A 22,963-nucleotide genomic window follows, 5' to 3' on the forward strand; every position below is an offset into this window, starting at 1 on the left:
AATTCAAAAAGCTTCAATTTTATTTTCTTTGTGTTTTTTCTTTTAATTCTGAACATGAAAAGAATCTTGTTTGCCCAAAAAAATGAGATTTTATATAGTTTATGACAAATTAAAACCACCCATTTACATCAGAATCTCTTTTCATCTCAAAATAGCCGACTGTAGTAAATAAGTGAATAACTATTTTACATTGCATACTGTACATAGAAGTGAACCACATACATTGTAAATAAAGCAAAGCAATTTTTCTTAAACGGCTTAATAAAATGAGTGTTTAGATATAACTTCCTGACCCCGTAGAGGAAGACACCTTCTGCCAACCCCTCCATTTCGAGCCCTTACGGGCTTTACCGGAGGTCAAAATCTCGGCTTTTGACATACTTCAGTCTGCCTTGGCCAGGATGCCACCGATTCAAATGCCATGAATGACATTCCCATCGGTGTACTACTAATTATTGAACTCAAAACAACCTCACACATCTTACTGAGTCTTAAGCAAGACTGAAAATACCTAACTAACAAAGGAATTGAATGTACCTACCCGTAGAAGGTAAAAGTGAGTTCAACACACAACACGGAACATAAAAATATTACATGGAGCAATAACAACACAGTAACATTGAAACAAAACAAAACAAGTACAAGAACAACAACAAAAACATAATTTATAAAACAAAACATCATTAAAAATAGAATAAAAGAGAAATCCAAGCAGATCTCTAGATCCCCTCATCAATCCTTTCTTTTGCTAAGTATACTACAAAACTCTCCACTATTGCCTATTTGACCTGGCTCCTCCAGTTTAGATAGAGATCCAATGCCGACCCAATAAGATCAAGCCGACGGATGGTCTCCGTACACATTAACTTGTATTTCGAGCACTCATAAAGAATATGGTAGGTGTCGTCCAATTGTCTACACTGAGGAAACACCCCAGAATCTACCAGGCCAAATTTCTATAGTCTGTCCCTAAAAGTACCATGCCCAGAAAGAAATAGGATCACATATTTATTAGGGTGCAGCCAAGAGGCGTCCCGCAAACCAACAACATTTGAAAAGAGATAATGCGTATAACACCCACCATCTGTCCGTCTGTCTCATCCCATCTAGCCTGCCACAAGTCACTGCATGTTGTTCAATTTCTCGAACTTTATCCGAAGTCAACTCACCGGACTTTTTAGCAACATACCACTGCTGCTTCTCAGATGCAATCAAGTCTATCAGTTTCACGCCTGCAATCACCAAAACTGTCCCCCACGAAATAGTACGGTAACCATCCGTTACCGTTAACATTAGGCGTTGAGCCCTTAATAGTATTATAACTAGGTTATAAGTAGACTAGTTATTTAGTAGATAACTTTTATGTTTTAGCCTGTCCGCCCAAACAGGCACCGCGTATAGCATAATAGCCTCGCACACATCTTTATACAGGATGCTCATGTTCTTAAAATTAAGACCCCAATCAGGATTGACCACATGTCGAATACCAAAGAAGACATTGCAGGCCCTCTCCACAACGTATTGAAGGTGCTTCTTAAATTGCAGTTTCTCATCAAGAAACACCCCGAAATACTTTTGAACCTGAACATACTTTATATGCTGGCCTGCCATCAAAACACAGACACGCTGACTCACTGCCAAACGGCCTTTGAAGAGCATCATTGTGGTCTTTCCCGGGCTAAATGTCATCTTGTGTTGATGACCTCACAGCCCAAGCATCCTGCAAGCCCGAGTAGCTCGGAGCTCAACCTCCCTCCGCGAGTGTCTCCCCCCCCCTCTCTCTCTCTCTCTCTCTCTCTCTCTCTCTCGTAGTAGTAGTAGTAGTAGTAGTAGTAGTTATTATGTTTTTGCTGTGCTAGAGAGAAAGAAAAATTAGCCTTAAGGTACATATTAGTGCAGATACTATTATTACATTTATACAATTTAGTTGCCATAATCATTATTATACAACAAAAACTGCAAAAATTAATACAATAAATAAAATAATACTTGGAAAATTTGGAAAAAAATCATTTATTATAAACAAGTGATTAATTTCATAATTATAAAAATAATAATAGTAATAATTATAATAACACTCATTTTATGTAACAGAAGATATTTATTACAGCAATAAGGTTTTTACTTCAAACAAAAATCAAAATTACTAAATAAGAAATAGAATAATAATCAAATTATATGTTATGTAATGTAACATGTGATGTTACTTTTTTGGAAATAACAATAAGTGTCACATGATAAATAATACCAACTGAATCATTAAATAGAAACCTACTGAATCTTATTGAAAGAGAATGTATATAAAAAATTTTATACTTCTCTATTTGTCATGAGAAATACTACTAGTGTAAACAAATTCATGTAAATAATATTACTTCTCCCAACAGGCGGTTTGTTTGTTAACATCACCATTTAGTACGTATATAAAATATTATTTTAAAAACTACTATAATCATGATAATTATATTATTTTTATTATTTTATAACTTTTAAAAATCATTTGTCTTAGAGCAAGATTAATTTACCAAGATTGGTTTTTCAAGATTCATGTGATCACTTATTTAAAAATTATAATTAAGTTTTTAACTCTCATATAGAAATTTACAATTATAGAATAAAAATATAACTCATAAAACATAATAATTATAGCAGTGTAATACATTAAACTATTTTTAAGAATATTTATTGTACATAATTGTTATACTTAAATACTACCTACAGGTGATTATTTTATTTCTGAAGTATTCAGTTCAAGCCATAAGTATGTTTTGGTTAGTTTTTAAGTTTAATTGTTCATGTCTGGGCTGAGGTTGTGGTTGTGGCTGTGGCTGTGGCTGTGGCTGTGGCTGTGGTTGTGGTTGTGGTTGTGGTCGTGGTTGTGGTTGCTGTTGAGGATTAGGAGAATCATCAGGTCTAGGAGGAAATTCACGTCTAAAAGGATTTGGAAAGGGTTGAGTTTGTGGAAATGGATGAGGTACTTGTAGTTGTGGATCTGTATATGATCGTAGCTGAGGATGTATTTGCGATTGTTTAGCTTCTGAATTATGCGGTTGAATTTTTAGAATGGGTGATTGTCCTGCTTTTATTTGTGCCACTTGTTGTTCTGCTATCTTGTCTAATAATAACTCTCCAAGCACGTCTGGTTTTCTGTACATTTGTGCTGTTTTAACAGATGTTAGAATGTTACTTTTTTGATTATCTTTCTCTTTCACATTAATATTGTTTACATTGCTCCTGGGAAATAATACAATCGTATTTGAAGGATCATCAAATAAAGATTTACTTGTACTGCTTTCTAACTTTTTTACTTCATTGTTGTTATTTAGATTCCTGTAAACTGAAAATTGCCTTTGAAGTAGAGGTCTTGTTTGATTGAGATTTTTTATTTCATTTATTATTTGTTGTCTCTTCAGCTGTTCATTTTTATAAAGCTCTAATGAATCAACAAAATGGACTTTTCTAAATGTATTAATTGGTTTTTTCATATTAGAATCAAATGTTTCTATAGTATTTAGATCTGTTTGTATATTGTCACCTTTCAAATGTTCATCATTTATGTCTTCCACACTTTTGACTGTAACAAAATTATTTCGTAATTCTTTCTTTGATGAATGTCTATTTTTAGGCATTTCATTGTGTTGTGATTTTTTTAATGTATCGATATCTCTTAGTTCTAATTTTTTATTAGTCGTAACATCATTTTGACTTTTTTTTTCATTAGTCATACTAGAATAATCTTCATCTTCTTCGGAGTCAATAGGCCAATCATATATATTGTCGCCTAAATTAAAATAATTAAAGTCTGATTTCTGATTAAACAATCCAATAATTCTTGTTCGGTAAATGATTTTTGTTTTTTCTATACCTTTATCTTTTAAATTACGTACTCTTTTTAATATTTTGGTTTTTTCTATCATTTTTGGTTTATTATCAAAAAATATTTGCTGTTGTTTTTTATTTAAATTTTTAACTTTTATATCTGTTTTTACTGGTTTCACCACATCATCTAATTCTTCAACTGTTGTTTCCTTAAAAAAAAATAAAAAGATTAAATTTTTATTTATAAAAATAGCAAAATACATTAAAGAAGTATTGAATATAAAATTTATTTACATCAGTATGTAATTGAAAGGTCTTTATTAAAATTTATGCTACTTATTTATTCAAGCTCCACAAAACACATTCATATGTGTTTGTAGTATAAAAAAATTGAAAAATAAAAATGTTTGAATTTCTGCTGGTTGAACAGAATATCTCAATTACTAAATAAATCTAATGATTTGTAGTAATTGTAATAAATTACACCTCTATTGCCAGACATATAGTTTAACTGTAGATTGCGAGCAAAATATGTTTAAAATATAATTTTCTATTAAAAAATACAACTCGCTTTCTAAATACTTAATTTGTAACATTCATATAACAAAATTTTAAATGTCCAGAAGCAGATTTCTGAGTTCAGAAAGAAATCATTTTTATTAATTATAACTAAATTTAATAATGATGTTCAGCAAGTTTTGATTTTCTGTTATTTAAAAAATTCTCATAAAAAGTCTATTGACAATGAAAAATTATATTCTTTTTGCTTAGCCAACAGGCCTAGAATTGCTCACCAGAAAGCATGAAGCCTGACTTGGCCCTCCATATCTAATAGCCTATACAGAATTAAAAATTAAAAATAATAATAGACTGAACTCTGCAAAAGAAATTCTACTTATACCACTGCTATAAAAAATAGTAGATGTCTGTATTTATTTCATTTTTAAATAAATCTAATTACTGTGGAGAAGGTTTTTAACTTATTTAAAAAACAAATGAATCCACAGATATTCATTTGTTCCTGACTGCCCCAATTTTTCTTTTGGATGCAATACATTTTAAAGCATCTGATTGCCAAGAGTTCACTCTACAGTCAGTCCCTATGAGAACAGAGAACTGTGGTTGCCAGATATCAACAATTATTTTTCAAGAGCTCAGCAAGTTGATTTCCAAGAATATATTCAGCTCACTATATTGAGAACAGGAAACAACTTTGTTCCTCAATCTCCTAAATAACCTTGGCATGGAATAACTAAATATCTCTTAAATAACTAAATATCTTGGCATGGAATGCTTTTTGTTCTTGAGAATGGATTACCATTCTTTAAGAGTGATCAATGACTCATGCCACATCACCAACATTTGTTACAATTATGAAATTGTTAAAAAGTAGCATGGTGACAAAACAAAATAAAATGGAAAGTTAAATATATAAAATATTTTTGTAATTGTTTTATTTCAGACAGTATGATAGAAATCTTTTCTGACCAAGACAATTTAATAAAATAATCTGTGAAATGTAATGTTACATATTGAAAAACACTGATTTTCAAAATTTTAGTGTTTGTGAGAAATATGTACCTATGTATGTGTGTGTGTGTGTGTGTGTTTTTTTTTTTAAATATTGGCTAATAATATTAAGCAAAACATTTTATTGAATACATTTTTACCATATATAAATATTTGGAATTTCTAAGGAGCTAGAGCCAGAAGCACATAAAACGTTTGTTTTATTTTTCCCGTTCTTAATAAAAATAATCCGAAAAAACTTATAATGTACTACTGCAGTAAAACAATAGTATAACAAGATTTAGTAATTAGAAGAAAAAAATTTCTGATACAAAAAGTTTTTATTTCACAAGTTATTTCTAACTTACCAGCTAAATTCTTAATGTAACCAATTATCAATAGAAAAAACTTTATAGTGAGAACAAATTATTTTTATTTTTTTGGAACATATAAAAATGAACAAGAAATGGGAAAATATCTCCTCATTTTGCTCATCAGTAATCTAATCATATATATATGAACAGAATCTGTCCATCATCCCTAAAAAAATTAATAATTTCATAAATTTTTTTTCACCATCCATCAATTACTACAAAATGACCAATCTCTGATCAGCTTATTTATTTATACATCTCAAAAAAATTTCATCATTGCAAAGTACACATACATTATATTACTTTAATTTTTTATCTATTTAATATAAACTTCCTTTTAAAATTATTTCTCAATAATTCCTAATTCCTTGTGAAAAATATTTGTATAGTAAGTATTTTAATAAACACTAATTTAATTTCAGTAATAAAATTTATAATAAAAGTTTTTATTTATATAATATATTTTTTTCAATACCTGAGCATTAGTTGGCGACAAATCCCCCCATGACGCTGCTTGTGCTGATAAAATAAATCCCAAAAGAAATATTGGTAATGTAAATCTCGCATCTGAGATAAATCTCATCATTTTTCTAAAAAAAGAAAAAATAATAAAAATAAAAAGCTCATTTAGTATAATTTTTAATTAAAACTTAGAAAAAATTACTTATTACTATAAACTAAAATATTAAATAAACTAATAAAAATCAAGTTTTATCTGTACAACACCTTTTTTTTAATTTATTTTGCTCTGATCTTGAACTTTCACACTGATTTATTTAAAACATGGGTTATTGGTTTAAAATAATATAATTAGCTTCATTTAATATGAAAATGTAATTATTTATAGAAAATGATGCAATTTATTCAATTATCAAAATTAATAAAGCATTTTAATACTCATTATTTTGTTATGTGAATAAATGTGTGTTAGTAAACTCATTTTAGGTACTGACAAAAATTATGCGCATGGTGTGAAATTATCAAGCATTACCTTTTTACATCTTTGTGCAGCCAGAATCAAAATAGTAGTAACAAAATTAAATTCAAATTTACATTACGCTTATATCAACATACTTTTGTCTTTTAAATTAGTATCTTTGAATTTTGAGATTTTCTATTATAAATTTTATATTTTTCAATATTTATAATTGGTATAGAATGAGAACATACAGGAAATTAAATGAGATACATGACAGTTTTTTTTAACCAAATTATTCTAATTATAAAGTTAACTAAAAGAAGTTCAGAAATCGTGATTGTAATATGGTGACTGAAATTGTAACAAAGATTGATACGACCTTTTCAGCAGAAGATGATGAAGAAGAAAGAATACTAAAAAAAAAGAAAAACTGATGATTTAGTCAAATATGTAAAAAAGAAATTAATTTGATAGTAACAGAAGACTTAAATAGCAATCTAGAAGAAGGATTAAAAGAGAAAAACTATGGGCTATGTCAGAGATGTGAAAGATGCTTTCAGAATTCTGTTTTAAAAAAGAGTCATGGATGAGGCTAGGAGGTACAGAAAGATCAAATCAAATTATATACCTTTTATAGAAGACTATTTTTGACCATAGTCAGTAATGATGAAGTGTTGATTAAAGTTAATAAACAAAAGAAAAAGTTGAAAAGAATAGTAGGTTAAAAATTGGTTAATAGAATGTTATGAGGTTAAATTTTGAATAGAAGATTCAGATCTGGAATTTACAACTAATGTTATGTTCAGTGATGTTCTGCCTTGAATTTGTTCTTTCATCCAGCACCACCATTCTCATGCACCTTCCCATGAGATAGATGCTGTTGTATATTTCCTGGCATCTATTTTAAAAAGTTGTTTTTTAACAGTGCGCTATTGTACTGTAAAAAAATATGTTGAAAAGTACTTTGCTCTGCCGTTAAGAAACATTTTTATCAGCCAGTGTTACAATAGCCAAGTTATAGCATCTTGAATGATTTACATGTGGTTCCAGACCAATTAGGTTTAGTTATTTTTTACATAAAATATTATTTATTTACTTCCTACAGAAATTATAATTATTTTTCATGAATTAGTAACTTATTATTGTATTAAATTCTTGAATTATTGTCTTCAACGATATTTCATTTTTCTCTTTTTGAAGTATGCAATACACTACACGAAAGCATTTAGTTATTTATTTTTATTATTAAATCATTAGAGCTATCACAAAAGTTGTACTGTATATTTCTCTTTTTTAAACTTCCTCAGACCTAACCAGTCAGCTTTACCAGATTTTAGCATTCAATAATTCAAAAAATTTAGAAATGTAGATTTTTTTTAAAAGAAATTAAGCATCCTTTACTTTATAAGAATGGATTCTCTACATAGTAATGATCAAGTCTTTGCCCAAAGATCTGTGCATAAAAGAATTTTACAAATTTCCTGTTAATCACTAATATTTTTGTATAATGTCATTGACTTACGGTCAAAATTTTGAGTCTTGCTTAAAGAATAGAAAATAAATGGAATTAGTTGATCAGTTCCTCAAAGTTCAGTTTTAGAACTACTTTGGTTCATATTGTAATGAACAAATTTCTGTCAAATATACCATCTGATCTAATAGTAGCTACAGATGAATTAATCTTGTTATGTCCACCCATGAGATCATCAATTCACACTTCAAACTGAAATACATTATGGACAAAGCCATAGACTTTCTGGTTTTTGCAAGTGACATCTTTGAACTCTATATCTACATAATACTAGATGTTTGAACTTTGTTTCATATATAGGAACAATAAAAACTGTTAAAATGTTAGTTGTATTCTTGACAGTAAACTGAAATGAGACAAGTATATTAATGGACTATCTCAAAATTATCACAAATTTTTATTTGCTCTGAAGATATAAAAAATTTGTCAAATGATAAATCAAATTCTATTTTTTTTCCATTCACAAGAAATGTATGGATAACACGCCCAGAGCTAAAATTAGATTTACTGTCCAGAATATCACTACCTAATAGTGATTATGGGACAATCACTAGAAATTATCCCATGCAGCATTGCCAGCTGCTATTAATAAAAAAATTTGGAAAATAGAATATTTTTAATAGATAATAGAGTTACATAAAAAATTGTTTAAACATCCATTTTACTGGTATGGGGATGTTATTTCTTGTTATTGTGTGTTGAATTTAACTCTTTACCTTTCAGGTAGGTAATGGATTTCAGTTCCTTATTTTTGTTACTCAGTCTTGTTTGAGACTTAGTTTGGATGTCTTTTCTTTTCTTTTCTTGAGAGTTCTTAATGATAATAGTACATTGATGGGAATGTCACTCATGACATTAGCATAGGTGTCATCCTGACTGAGGCAAAAACAAGACAGAGAGATGCCTTTTGCTGTAGTTTTAAAGATGACCTCCAGTAAAGCCCATAAGAGCTAATTATGGAGGGGGTGGTGAGGTGACCGAAACTACCACATAAAGTTGTCTTACCATATAGGGTCAGGATGGTATGGGGATGTTCACAGTTACAGTATGAAAAATAGGAATGATTTTATACTCAGTTAGATTGAACAAACAGGAATAATCTATCTGGATTATATACATACCATATTATTTATGATGTATATATTGCTTGATTATCCAATGAGGACGGTCTACTTCATATCAATAAAGAATAATTGGATGAGTATCAGATGGGTTTTGTGTATTTTCTGTATCACTCTGTTCAGTTTTAGTTAAAGGTAACTAACACAATTGTTTAAGAATAAAATTTATTTTAAAACATTAGTTTTATCATCTTATCCAGGCAAAAAATTTGTAATTTCAGGAAGTTCAAATGAATAATTTCTCACTCTGTGGGAGCAGCTGCGTCCTCAACAGATGGTTGAACATGAACATGATAGTAATGATTGAACATGAAGTGAAAACTTTAAATAAAACTAATGTTCTCTAGTCGATACAAAAATTTTACATTGCTTTTGATGGAAGTGTCCTAAAGTATTATTTAATACATTCAGATATAACTGGTTCTTTCTCATTTATTCGTTGCCAAATTTAAATTATTTTGGTTTTGCTTAAATCCTTACTTCTGCCTCCAGAAGAATTACAAAAATTTAAGAATTATTCTCATTTATTTTTTAATTTTAAGTTGAATAGCTGGATTTAAAATCACATTTAAATTTTTCATGTGATGTTAATTTGTGTCTTAATCTCGACTCTGCATGGGGATGCTTCTTAGTATCTGCAGATGAAATTTAGAATACAGTCCTTATTTCATTATAGTTTTTTTTTTTTTTTAACAAAAATAGCTAAATTTATATAAAGTTTGAATTAAAAGGTTATTTTAACAAATAAATAAATAATTAATTAAAATATATAAATTAATTAAAAGAATATTAGCATTAAAAGGATGCTAAGGCACTAAAATTTTCAGCATTTCTGGTATATTTATAAAGATATACGGTATATACCCAACCGACACCTAATCCTTATCTGCAATTCCCGTTTTCTCCCCTCAGAAGTCAGTAATCACATGACTACCTTTCTAGAATAATAATTAAAAAAATTAAATTAGAATAAAGAAGCATCTAGTTGATTAGAAGACCAGAGAAACTGGCTGTCACCCAACATTGTTTGCAAACTCATCACAAAATTAGTTTAATAGAAACAATAGTTTTAAAAAAGTTACTTATTAAAACAAAAATTGTTACAAAACTTACTATATCAAAATTACGTAGAAACTTCTTTGTTCAACAACAATAGGGGACCAATATGTGATTTTTTAATTTAAAATGTGCCTTTTTAAATTTAAATTTTATTAAAAAGTTTTAAATTATAAGAACATAGAGTGGTTATTATATCCCTTAAATTTTTTCTTGGATGGAGATTTGTGTTTTATTGGTCAAGCTATCTTTATTTTTCTTTAGATAATGTTTATCTTATCCAACTTATGTAAGAGGCTTGCATTACTTAGAGATAGGTAATTTCTTAAATGTGTTTTAAACTTAATTTATACTTTCAGTTGAAATTACCTAAAACAACAATACTTAATTTTTTTACTCTTTGTTTAAAAACACTGTTAAAAATACTTTTTATACATATTGTACTGTTTATTGATCAATTGATCTACATTATTTCTTGTTTTTCCTTTACCCATTTTATTACATACACTTTTTCCTCAATGTCTACTAATGTAAAGATGACTTTATAACAGTCAAAATAGCCATTTAGTTAGTGAACAGTTTTAGAGCGTGTAATGGGAATGGTTGCTAGAGACATTAGCCATGTGGATCCTCATATAATGAACACCACTTGGGTAGTCAGAAAACTACACATATACTTAGACAACACTAACAATAGAGGATTAATTATGTTTCTGGACAAACAAGCATATTTATAAAGCAACATCAAGAATTTATTACTTTTATTTTTCAGTTACCTATTTGACAAACGAGAAAAATACCAAAAAAATATTTTACCAACCACTCATCCATGGAATGATAGTAATCTTGTTTTCCAATTTATATTATTGATTGTTAACATTTCAATTGTTTAATTAGTAACTGACCAACTGTTATTTAATTTTTAACTCATTTCTATTGGAATTACTGGCAAAATATACTGTTAGATCCCTGACGCTCAACCAATAGTCAGTGAGGACAATCTAAAAACTAAAAAGTACTAGAAAAAAACATAGAAAACATAGAAAAAACTAAAAAACATAGAAAAAATTTAAATACACTGAAAATCAGAGTATTAAAAACAAAAAAGAACAGAAATTTTATAAGGGAAACATCACCATTAAAAAATTGTAACAAGTTAACTAAAACTCAAGAAAATCAGGAATAAAGATAAAAAACAGAGAAATAAAATAGTGTAAAAAGTATATTAATCTAAAATACTAAATATTAATAATAAATACAATAGAACCATGACAATAATCATGGGGTTGGAATAATATGGTGGGGAGGTGGGTTTACACCTCCATGACTTTTCTTATGGATATCAAAATTTTAAATATATAAAAGAGTTTTATTTGCAGAGGAAACATTTCTTCAGAATGTAATTTGTTGATGAACTGATAGAAGAAGATGAAGGATAAAACAAATTGCTTTGGTTATGAAAAATTCAATTTATTATTGACTGATAAAAAGTTAAATGTGATAAATGGGTGATATCAATTTCTCACGTGATAGGTTATGGTAGGTATATTTAATTGTATTATAGATATTCTTTCTCCAGTCTCATCTACTGTGGAATAAAATTGCAATTATACTTGTAAAAAATGGAATAATCTATTTTTATTCAAAATGTATTAGGTTAAAAAATGAAAACTTTTGATGTTGATTACAAATGATAAAATTATTTACTTATGCATATAAATATTTTTTATTAACTTATATATTTCCCAGTTATAACAAATTAATAGGAAGATTATTTCCCAATATTAACAACTTCTATAATTACTGGTGTGATCCTACCCTACCTAAACCAATTTATATTTATAACCCTAAACAGCATTTATATGTGTGTCTGCATGTGTGTATCCCACTTAGCTTAGCACCAGAATGTACCAATCACCAGCGGAAAATCCCGACTCCTTAGTACATGTGTCATGGTAGTCAGGTGAATACGTGTTATATTATTATATATTGATATACTGTATATATTTCAATACATATCAAAGTTTTGGGAAAATTAAGTACTTTTTAACCAGATCTGAATTTTTGAATGAAAATCGCAAATATCTTGAAAACAGACAGTACTAGCGCTCTGAAAATTTTTTTTCAATCCCCTCAACGATACCCCATTCACTCCCAGTGGTATCCGTCGGATGATAATATTTTCAAAAATACAAACTTGAAGAAAAGTTGGTTTGTATACTGCTGGTAACACTAACAGTAATTTTGGTGGTGTGAAGAGAAAAGGGAATGAAAATGTGTTCGAAAAAGTTCAAAGTGATTTAGATAGGTCTACTTTAGGAATTGGTTGTTTAGCCCACATTGTACACAATTCAGTACAAACAGCATGTAATTCACTACCCCCTGGACATATAAGTTATTCTTATTTTTATTTTGTCTTCAGTCATTGATGCAGCTCTCCAAGATTCCCTATGTAGTGCTAGTTGTTTCATTTCAGTATACCTCATACATCCTACATCCCTAACAATTTGTTACACATATTCCAAATGTTGCCTGCCTGCACAATTTTTCCCTTCTACCTGTCCCTCCAATATTAAAGCAATTATTCCAGGATGCCTTAAAATATGGCCTATAAGCCTTTCTCTTCTTTTAACTACATTTTTCCAAATGCTTCTTTCTTCATTGATTTGCCACAACACCTCTTTATTTGTCACTTTATCCACCCATCTGATTTTTAAGCACCACATTTCAAAAGCTTCTAATCTTTTCTTCTCAGTTACTCCGACTGTCCAATTTTACTTCCGTATAAAGCTATGCTCCAAACATATACTTTCAAAAATCTTTTCCTGATGTTTAAATTAATTTTTGTTGTAAACAAATTATACTTTCTGACTGAAGGCTCGTTTCACCTGTGCTATTCAGAATTTTATATTCCTCCTGCTTCGTCCATCTTTAGTAATTCTACTTCACAAATAACAAAATTCTTCTACCTCCATAATCTTTTCTCATCCTATTTTTATATTCAATGGTCCATCTTCGTTATTTTTACTACATTTCATTACTTTCGTTTTGTCATTGTTTATTTTCATGCAGTAATTCTTGCGTAGGAGTTCATCCGTGCCATTCATTGTTTCCTCTAAATCTTTTTTACTCTCGACTAGAATTACTATATCATCAGCAAATCATAGCATCTTTATCTTTTCACCTTGTACTGTTACTCTGGATCTAAATTGTTCTTTAGCGTCATTAACTGCTAGTTCTATGTAAAGATTAAAAAGTAACAGGGATAGAGAACATCCTTGTGACTCCCTTTTTTATTACTGCTTCTTTCTTATGTTCTTCAATTATTACTGTTTCTGTTTGGTTCCTGTAAATATTAGCAATTCTTCTTCTATCTCTGTATTTGAACATTTATTTTTTTTTAAATCCTGAACATTTTATCCAGTCTACGTTATCGAATGCCTTTTCTAGGTCTATAAATGCCAAGTATGTTGGTTTATTTTCTTTAATCTTCCTTCTAGTATTAATCTGAGCACTAAAATTGCTTCCCTTGTCCCTATAATTTTCCTGAAACCAAATTGGTCTTCTCCTAACACTTCTTCCACTCTCCTCTCAATTCTTCTTTACAGAATTCTAAGATTTTTGTTGCATCACTAGTTAAGCTAATTGTTCTGTATTCTTCACATTTATCTGCTCCTGCTTTCTTTGTTATCATGATAATAACACTCTTTTTGAAGTCTGATGGAACTTCCCCCCGTTTCGTAAATATTACATACATACCAGTTTGTATAATCTAACAATCACTTCCTCACCTGTACTGTGCAGTAATTCTGCAGGTATTCCTTTCTGCCATTATTTATATTTCTTTATTATTCATTATCTTTATTATTATTCATTATTTAAATATATTTATATTTATTTATATTTCTGCCTTTCGGCAGGAGCCTTTCTGCCATTATTGTTATTGAAAATTGTCATTGCCATTATTGATATAAAAACTTATAAAATATTATCACATATATACAGTAAGAATAATGAAACTTAAAGAGTTCTGTGAATTTGTGGAAACAGATTACAAAAACACATTATGAGATTACAAAATCTCATAGCAGAACAAGGTTCCTTGGTTTGTTACCTGCAATAGAAAGAATTCTTTCCATTTGTGATGGCCTAAAATCATACTTCTTATCTTGTGACAAATCCCCAAAGTTATTATTTGTTTTTTTTTTTGAAAATCTAGAAAGTGAACTGTTTTTGAAATTTTTATTTAGTACTCCACAGTTATTTAATAATGTAGTTCTGAAATTGGAATCTAATCTATTACAACAACAGAAGCATTTAAGACAAATTCTGAATTAATTTTTCAACTTCAGGAAAGAAAATCACACAAATTTATACCATCTACTGCCAAAGAATTGCTATGCACGCTAAAAGAAAATAATGATGTTCAGGAACAAAAATTCTTCTCAAGCGTAGACAATTTTTATAATTCTAGTATCCAATATTTAAGAGTTGTGGACAACCATTTTTGATGGATGAGTTTTAGTGGACAAATTTATGAACTGAAATTGCCTGATTTAGAAGAGAATGCACAAGTTGTTAATGAAATTATAAAAGATTCCATAAATATTAATGATCTATTTGATGAGCATACATTGTTAAACAGGTAATTCAAACCTCAAACCCAAAGGATTGGTTGTGGTTCAAGTTCTGAAAAAGTACCAGATACTATTGAAGAGAAGTGGAAATCAATCTTTAAAGTGTTTAAAAAGACTGATATTTCATGTTGCAATATTTCTAAAATGGTTGAGTTTGCAATGTGCACTGGTGAAATCTGCTCCTGTTGAGAGTTTTTTAATTACGGGGAACATTTGTTCTGCAGAAAGGGATAGACTTACAGTATCTGCTATTAAACATTTGTTAAATACTAAAATTAATTCAGAACTATCTTCTTGTGAATTTTATGATGTAATTAAAACAAACAAACCATTTCTGAAAAAAGTCATGTCTAGTGAAAAATACAACAAAATAAATAAAGTTTAATGTTTCAGTAAACTGTTAAAACTTTTAAGTAATTTCTAAAATATGTCCTAGGTTGGACCCAAAAAAATATGGTAAACTTATTTTAAATGCACTAAAAATTATAAAATAAAAAATATGTAAAAAAACTTTTAAAACATCACTCTTAAATTAAACGTACTAAAATATAAAAAATAATTGTAGGATGGTATCTCAGAATGGACCTGACAACAAGCTTTGGTGGTGATATGTAAGATTATGTGAAAGTCATAGCTTCAAGTTAAAAATCTGAAGTTTTTGCCAGTTTTTTCTTATGCGTGATGAATGGCCTAAAGAGTGGGGTGTAGACACGCATAAGAAACAATTAGCAAAAACATCAAATTTTTAATTTGAAGTTATGACTTCCACATAATCCTACATATCATCATCAAAGCTTGTTGTCAAATCCATTCACACTATCCTAAATTATTTTTTACCTTTTAGTGCATTTAATTAAAAAGTGGAGTTTTAAACAACTATTTTATATATTTTTTTTTATTTATTTGATTGTTTTTCTTCATAAAATAATAAACTATAACCAAAAAGTAGGCACCAGAATGTACCGATCATTAGTGGAAAATCCCGATTCATTAATAACTATATTAATTAATATAGTTAGTAATAACATAGTTAATTTTTTTAAAAAGTAGAAAAATTATAATTTTAATGTTTGGAAATAGCATCAAATTAAAAAATAAATCTTACCATCTCTTGACATTACAATAATTTCTGTAAATTTATATAAATATTACTACAATTTTACAAATGGATGAGGTTATCAAAAAAGTTAGAGAAACAAACTTAAAAGAACATTGTAACTTTTTACTCTCTTTTTAAGTTTATTTTTTGATTTTTAGTTTTTCTTGTTTCATGTATGTTTTAATCTTTCAGCCCATTAAAAGAAAAAAATACCATAGGCAAAATAAAGATTTTTAAATGTAGAAAAGAGAATGTTAAGCTGGCCGAGTATTGGTGCATTACCTATCCAAAATTCCATCACATGACCGCTCTGAATAAAAACAAATAAAGAAAAATTCATTAAAATCAGTGCATCTGATCCTGAATAAACAGTCCACATATGTAGAAGAAAATTACAATAAGTGTGATTATTCACCATAGCTGGCTTTATTCTGGGCCACTACTAATTGAAAATACTATGGTCCCACTGCATGACCACCCTCTAACAATTCAGAAAAGAGTTATGAAAATTCATTAAATCATATTTGAAAAATTGGCATACATATCTGGAAATGAAGGTAAACACTGTCTACCAAATGATACCAAAATCATTAAGATTGGTGAATCAGGTAAAACATTAGCTGTGAATATATATAAAAAAAATATACGATTCAAATTAAGAATCTACTCCTTTTTGAAATCGGTTAAAAATCATCTTAAAAGTAATAGCTTAGTCAAGTTCTTTTTTTTAATATATAAAGTATGTCAATTTTTATTTAAATCTCAGCCAAAATGCCATATTTTTTTTCTGAAATTAGTTTTTAGCACTATTTCTTTTAGATTTTGAAGGTGAGGAAATTTTTGTATTAAAAAACTCAGTAATATTCAATTAGGTAAATTTTCAGTGGGTTGGAAATGCAAGTGAATATAGTTATGAATTTTGACTAATTAATTCACTGAACTAATTTAGTTATGATGAATGCTAATTTAAGAAATAATCATTGCTTATCAAATTATTATTACTTAATAAAAAAATAAATAGATCAATTTATAAATTACGGTGACCTACCTTAGATGTTAAGAAGTTAGTTGTTATTTGTAATATCCTTTCAAATGCTACAAATAAATAATGATAACTTTATTTTAGTATTTTCACAATTATCGTTATTTTATTTTAATCTCTATAATAAATAGCCTGGTAGCTATTGATTTAATGATTTTAACTTGAAGTTTTATTGCATAACTGTCTTTAATGGTCGTTTTTTAATCATATAAATGTGTGCTTTATAAGATAAATTTTTTTAAATGGTTTTGTAATAGATTATGTTATTGATAAAACTGATAATAATCTTTATTATATACTAATAATAAAGTGTTATAAAACTAATTTTAGCAAAATACAGATACAATTCTAATTTGTAATAATAATATTAAGTAACAATTTTTTTTTTTTAATTTTGCTTAATGCCATTTTTTATTTTTCTGTAATTTTCTTTTCTAGAAAAAATATTTATTTTCATATTAATTAAATGTTTGCTCTAATATCTGTATGGCAGTAAGGAATTATGTTTATTAATGACTGAAATACAAAAAATGTGTTTTTTTTCTGTTACATTCATTCAGTAAGAGTATTTTATAGATTTTTTTGCACTGATTTCAAATCTGCAGACCAAAATTGAATGGAAAGCATGTTAATTAGTAATATGGATTTAAAGAAAATCTGATTTTTTAAGGAATCATATAGCCTGTATTATGATATTTTTTTACTTAAACCTATTGTATGCTTTTCTTTAGTATTTTTTTTTTTTATACATCCTGTGGAACGATCCTTTTCAATTCTATCAGCATTCAGCAAGTCTATTCGAGCTCTATTTTCCATGGTAGCATGTTACTTACCATCATAGATATATTCTGATGAAAGCATTCATTAATCTAATCTCATCACTTATATTGCCAAGATTTCATGGAAAAAAGTCCAGATATGATGGAAAAATATGTATTTTTAGATACTTTGCATACCAGTTTTTAAGTTTTCAAGAAGTTCACTCACCAATTCTGTATAGTTCTCAGCCTTTATCAGTAAGTTTTATATGTAATGGTGGTAGATACACTTTCTTTGGATTCACAAGAGCTTGACAAATAACTTTTTTTTTGTGCAGCTATGAGTGCTTCTGTCTTCAGCCTATCTTTTTTAATGTAATGGTTTTTCCTCTCTTCACTGTCCCAATCGCATGATAACAAAACTTACTATAACTGCTGCAATCCTAATAAATAATCTTTAGATCTCCATATATATGCCAAGAATACTTTTATAATGTATCATCTTTAATAAAAATGTCTTATTGTCATGCCTCCTTCATTTGTGCTGCATAACCATGTGGAATTGATGATAGTTTCTCATTTCTGTTGTGAAGAACAGCTTTCAAACTCATTTTAGAGGGATCTATAAACAATTTCTATTCCATAGGATCGGGATACTGTCATAATAATAAAGAATTTAATTATTGCAGTAGTGTTTTATAAGAAGATAAGGTGTTGAAATTCTTACTCTAATATGGATAAAACATATTTTAGTGCCAGTTTTGAGGAGGTTTCAGTCTAAATTGTGAAGTCAGTAAATCCTGATTGCAATTTAGACAAATAAAATCACAAACCAGATCATTAAGTTCTGCTTGAGTAATTTTGTTAGGTTCAATGCTCTCATCCTGGAAATATGGATTTCCAAAGAAATCTAGAAGAGTATGAAAAAATTCTTTTTCAAATTTCCTGAATTTGCTTGTGATGTTTATTGATTTTTGTGATACAAAAATAACAGTCTGTCAAATGGTCCTTAGGGCTCTCACCATAACATACGAGGGCTATTCAGAAAGTAAGGAACGTTTTGGAATTTTAAAAAACCAAGTACAAGAAAAACGTTTTATTATATACGTGTGAAAGAGTGACTAAAGTACTACTTTTCAACATAACCACCATACAAATTCAGGCACTTATCATAGCGGTGGACAAGCTTTGAAATTCCTGTGTCATAGAATTCTGCCGCCTGTGATCTCAACCACTCAGTGACGCGTACTTGGAGCTCCTCATCGTCGTCAAAACGCTGTGTTGTTAGCCAGGTCTTCATTTTCGGGAACAAGTGAAAATCACTTGCAGCAAGATCTGGACTGTAGGGGAATGAGGAAAAACTTGAACGAGTTCAAGAGTTCTTGCGAACGGTTTGCCGTGTGAGGTCAGGCATTGTCATGCAAAAGCAAAATTTTGGATTGCAATTTTCCTCGGCACTTGTTTTGGATAGCTCTCCTAAGGTTTTGCAATGTTTGACAATACCGCTCAGAGTTTATTGTTGCACCACGCTCGAGAAAATCAATAAGAAGAACACCTTGCCTGTCCCAGAACACTGTTGCCATGATCTTCCTTGACGAAAAAGTTTGCAGACATTTCCTTGATTTTTTAGGGGAACTTGTGTGCCCTCACTCCATGGACTGTAATTTTGTCTCACAATTCATATGTTTCACCCAGGTCTCGTCTCCTGTTACGATTCGATCCAGTAGTGCATCTCCATGACTGTGGTAGGCCTCCAAAAACGTCAAAGCTGCCCCCATTCGTTGTTCTTTATAGTGATCTGTAAGCATTTTTGGCACAAATCTTGCACAAAATTTGTGGTAGCCTAGCTTCTGTGAAACAATTTCAAACAATAAAGTCCGTGAAACTTGTGGGAAACATAGAGAAAGCTCAGATATTGTGAAACGGCGGTTTTCACGAATCTTTTCGTCAACTTTGGAGACCAGATCGTCAGTCACAATGCTTGGACGTCCACTCTTCTCTTTATCGTGAACGTTTGTTCGGCCATTTTTAAACTGAATGCACCACTTCCTGACAGAACTTTCACTCATTACGTTGTTCCCGTACACTTCACACAGTTCCCGATGAATTTCTATTGGTTTTAAGTTTTTTGCCAACAAAAACCAATCACAGACCGCACCTCTTAACTGGCGGGATTTTCGATTGCAGCACACATTTCAAATTTGTATATAAAAAAAACGGGCAGTGCGGAGATGTTCCCGTTGTCACGGCTGGACGCTGACTGAGGTGCCGAGCACGAGCACACCAATATATACGCGATTGGCGTGCGCCTGATGGCGTCAGGTGGAAACGTTCCTTACTTTCTGAACAGCCCTCGTATAAACAGCTTGCTTAGTAAGTTACATAAGAATTACAGCTGATATAAGGGGACCCAAGATTTTCCTGATCTTCTGTTTTACATTCAAAATAGAGTTCATATTTTATTATAACCGAAGGAGAAACATTTTTTTTTTAAGATTTAAAAATTAATTCACATTAAACAAAAAAGGTTGTTAGGTTGATTTATACAACTATGAGGAATTTTTATATAAATTATTAATATATAAAAAACAATTATATGAAGCACAATAAAAACGATATACATTTGTGATGGAAAAAGTAGAAATAAAAAGCAAAGATCAAACTTGCAGTGGTATTCAGATGAAAGCCAGAAAAAACTGATTGTCTGAGTTATTCCATTCTAAAAATATTGATTGAAGTGACTATGTCAAAAATGACGACATTTATGAAAACTATTAATTAACACATATTATTGTGATATTTATTTTTCCTTTATGGAATTGTTTCATAGTAAACAGTTAGTATCAATTTCACTCTATGATATAATATATTAATCACACTTATCTCTCTTCCAAATTATTCCACCCTCATTTGTAAATATTTTCAGACATTCATATTTCATTATTAATATAATCATTGACTCACAACATATTTTTACAAATGTTCGTTTAGTCTTATAGAGAATATAAATTGTCTTAAAAAATTATAATTTTGCGAGTGACAGTTACAAAAAAATTAAGTCCTTAGGACAAATTTTGTGGTTTTGAAAATGGAGTATATACGAAACATGTCAACTAATTACTTAACTATGACAAAACTAAGTAAGGTAGATAATTGTACTCAATCCAAATATCATCTACTGCAATGAATTGTACTCTAGGAAAGATTTGGAGCTCTGTGTAAAGTTTCTAAGCCACAGGTTGAGTTTATTTATAGACAACAGATAGGAAATGAGATTCCTAATTAAGTAAATAAGCTTCAAAGTATGCAGCTGCTAAGCACTCAGTATCTTTAAATATCTATGCATTTGCAACACAAATCTGGTAAGTTGAAACCATAAAACACTATTGTGAATGAACCAATCGATGACAAGTATAAAGGATAGCAATAAGAAAGGAAAAATCTACACCCAAAGAGGGATCACAAAATGAGAAAACCAACCCCACCCAAAGGAACACCTCAAGCTTCAGCCAGTGATCTCATCTTACCTTCAGTTCCTCAGGAGATTGGATATCTTTAGCCAGCACGGGAGCTCATCAAACTCTTTAAACTTTTCTACTTGAGTTTACAAATGAAACCACAATATGAATGACCCCACTCACTCATTTAGAAGGGACTCATTCAAGGAAGGAAGAAAGAATGAATAAAGTTGAAGGAAGAGGAAAAGGACAATTAACCTAGTGACTGCCTCTGATCAAGGTAGAAAATGATAGTTGATCATCTTCAGCAAGACTCAAATACAAGAATTTCTATATGAAAATGTAGAGGAAAGTGTTATTTCTCAATGTATATATATTATTTATTTTTAAGAAACATTTAACAAATCTTACCTCCTCTTTTCCAATAAACTATTTCACTTCAGTACTTGTTTTGTTATGATCAGTTTTACACTGTTATAAGTGTATTTAGAATAATATTTACCAACATTAAAATTATATTTTTAATCTAATAGTACTGTTATATAACTCATAAAATAGACTTATTAAAAGTTTAATAAAATGACTTATTCATCAATGTAGTCCTTAATAAATGTCAATGTCAATTGTTGTTTAATGTCAATTGTCAATATATAATAGTATACTGCACTTAAATGTGCTTCAGGTATTAATGTTATTTATAACACTATTATCTTATCATTTTAATCACATTGCAAATAAGCATCATATAACAAATTAATTAGATCTAAACTAACTGTTTTTTCTTGACCATTTTTGTTTATTTACAATTTATTTTTCTCTATATTAGTGTTATTACATGATTATTTGTACATGTTACATCTTTAATTTTCTTTTGCTACTCTTTTTGTTTGTTTGTAGTAATCATATAACTGTTTGATTAATAGTTTGTTTTTTTTTTTGTAATCACTTGTTTTTATAATTCTTCCAGATAATTAAATCTTTACTTATTTTACAACAAAAATTTCCCAAAGTTAAATATTTTTTTGTCTTAACAACTGTTTTGTGTTCAATCATATAACACGCTTGAATGAAGCGGTTAGAAAATGTGTCTCAGAATTGAGACTAATTCTTATTATGTCTTTTGTTTTATCCAATTATTAATCATAATAAAAAAATAAATGTACTATTAAGAGAGACTTTATAGTATTGAGGAAATATATTGATTTTAATTTTTTATCTTTTACTTTTCTGGCATTATAGCTTTAGAGCTTACGTTGCAAGAAGGAATGTATGGTATCAGTTAGAAAATGAGGTATAGTTTTCCATGCGTTGACATTCATGATCCAGAAACCCCAAAAACAAAAAATGGTTGGAGATAATGTTTATACACATGTAGATATATATATATGTAAGTGTTGGCATGTTTGAAGCTTAATAACGTTTGACTGGATAAACCAATTTTGATGAAATTTGGCACAGAAACTTATACATATGGGGCAATTTGTTGATAAAAGTTTGGGTCAATATCTACAGGGGATGGGAAAGATAGATTTTTGAAGTCAGTCTTCTCAAATTTTACAAAAATAACCCCACTCTATGTAACCCTCAGTACATTTGTATATGCTTACCTTACAATTGAAAATAAATTTTGCCCTCAAATT

General features: G+C 29.3%; 2 protein-coding genes across 3 annotated transcripts in view; one reads left to right on the forward strand and one right to left on the reverse strand.

The window, feature by feature from the left end:
* Positions 1–22,963, forward strand: part of LOC142327790 (nose resistant to fluoxetine protein 6-like) — a 275,777-nt gene that overhangs the window by 206,952 nt on the left and 45,862 nt on the right. The window lies entirely within an intron of this gene.
* Positions 1,995–21,978, reverse strand: LOC142327651 (uncharacterized). 2 transcript variants are annotated; one of them, XM_075370872.1, is made up of 3 exons: positions 21,735–21,978; positions 6,178–6,292; positions 1,995–4,028 (listed from the first exon to the last, which is right to left on the reverse strand). In XM_075370872.1, exons 2-3 carry the CDS (start codon positions 6,286–6,288, stop codon positions 2,751–2,753), a joined length of 1,389 nt encoding a protein of 462 aa, XP_075226987.1. In that variant the 5' UTR covers positions 6,289–6,292; positions 21,735–21,978; the 3' UTR covers positions 1,995–2,750. The 2 variants fall into 2 exon arrangements, with proteins under 2 accessions (XP_075226987.1, XP_075226985.1); XM_075370870.1 differs by lacking the exon at positions 21,735–21,978 and adding an exon at positions 17,114–17,292.

The sequence above is a fragment of the Lycorma delicatula genome, chromosome 7 (genome assembly GCF_047948215.1).
Source record: "Lycorma delicatula isolate Av1 chromosome 7, ASM4794821v1, whole genome shotgun sequence".
Classification (NCBI taxonomy): Eukaryota; Metazoa; Arthropoda; class Insecta; order Hemiptera; family Fulgoridae; genus Lycorma; species Lycorma delicatula.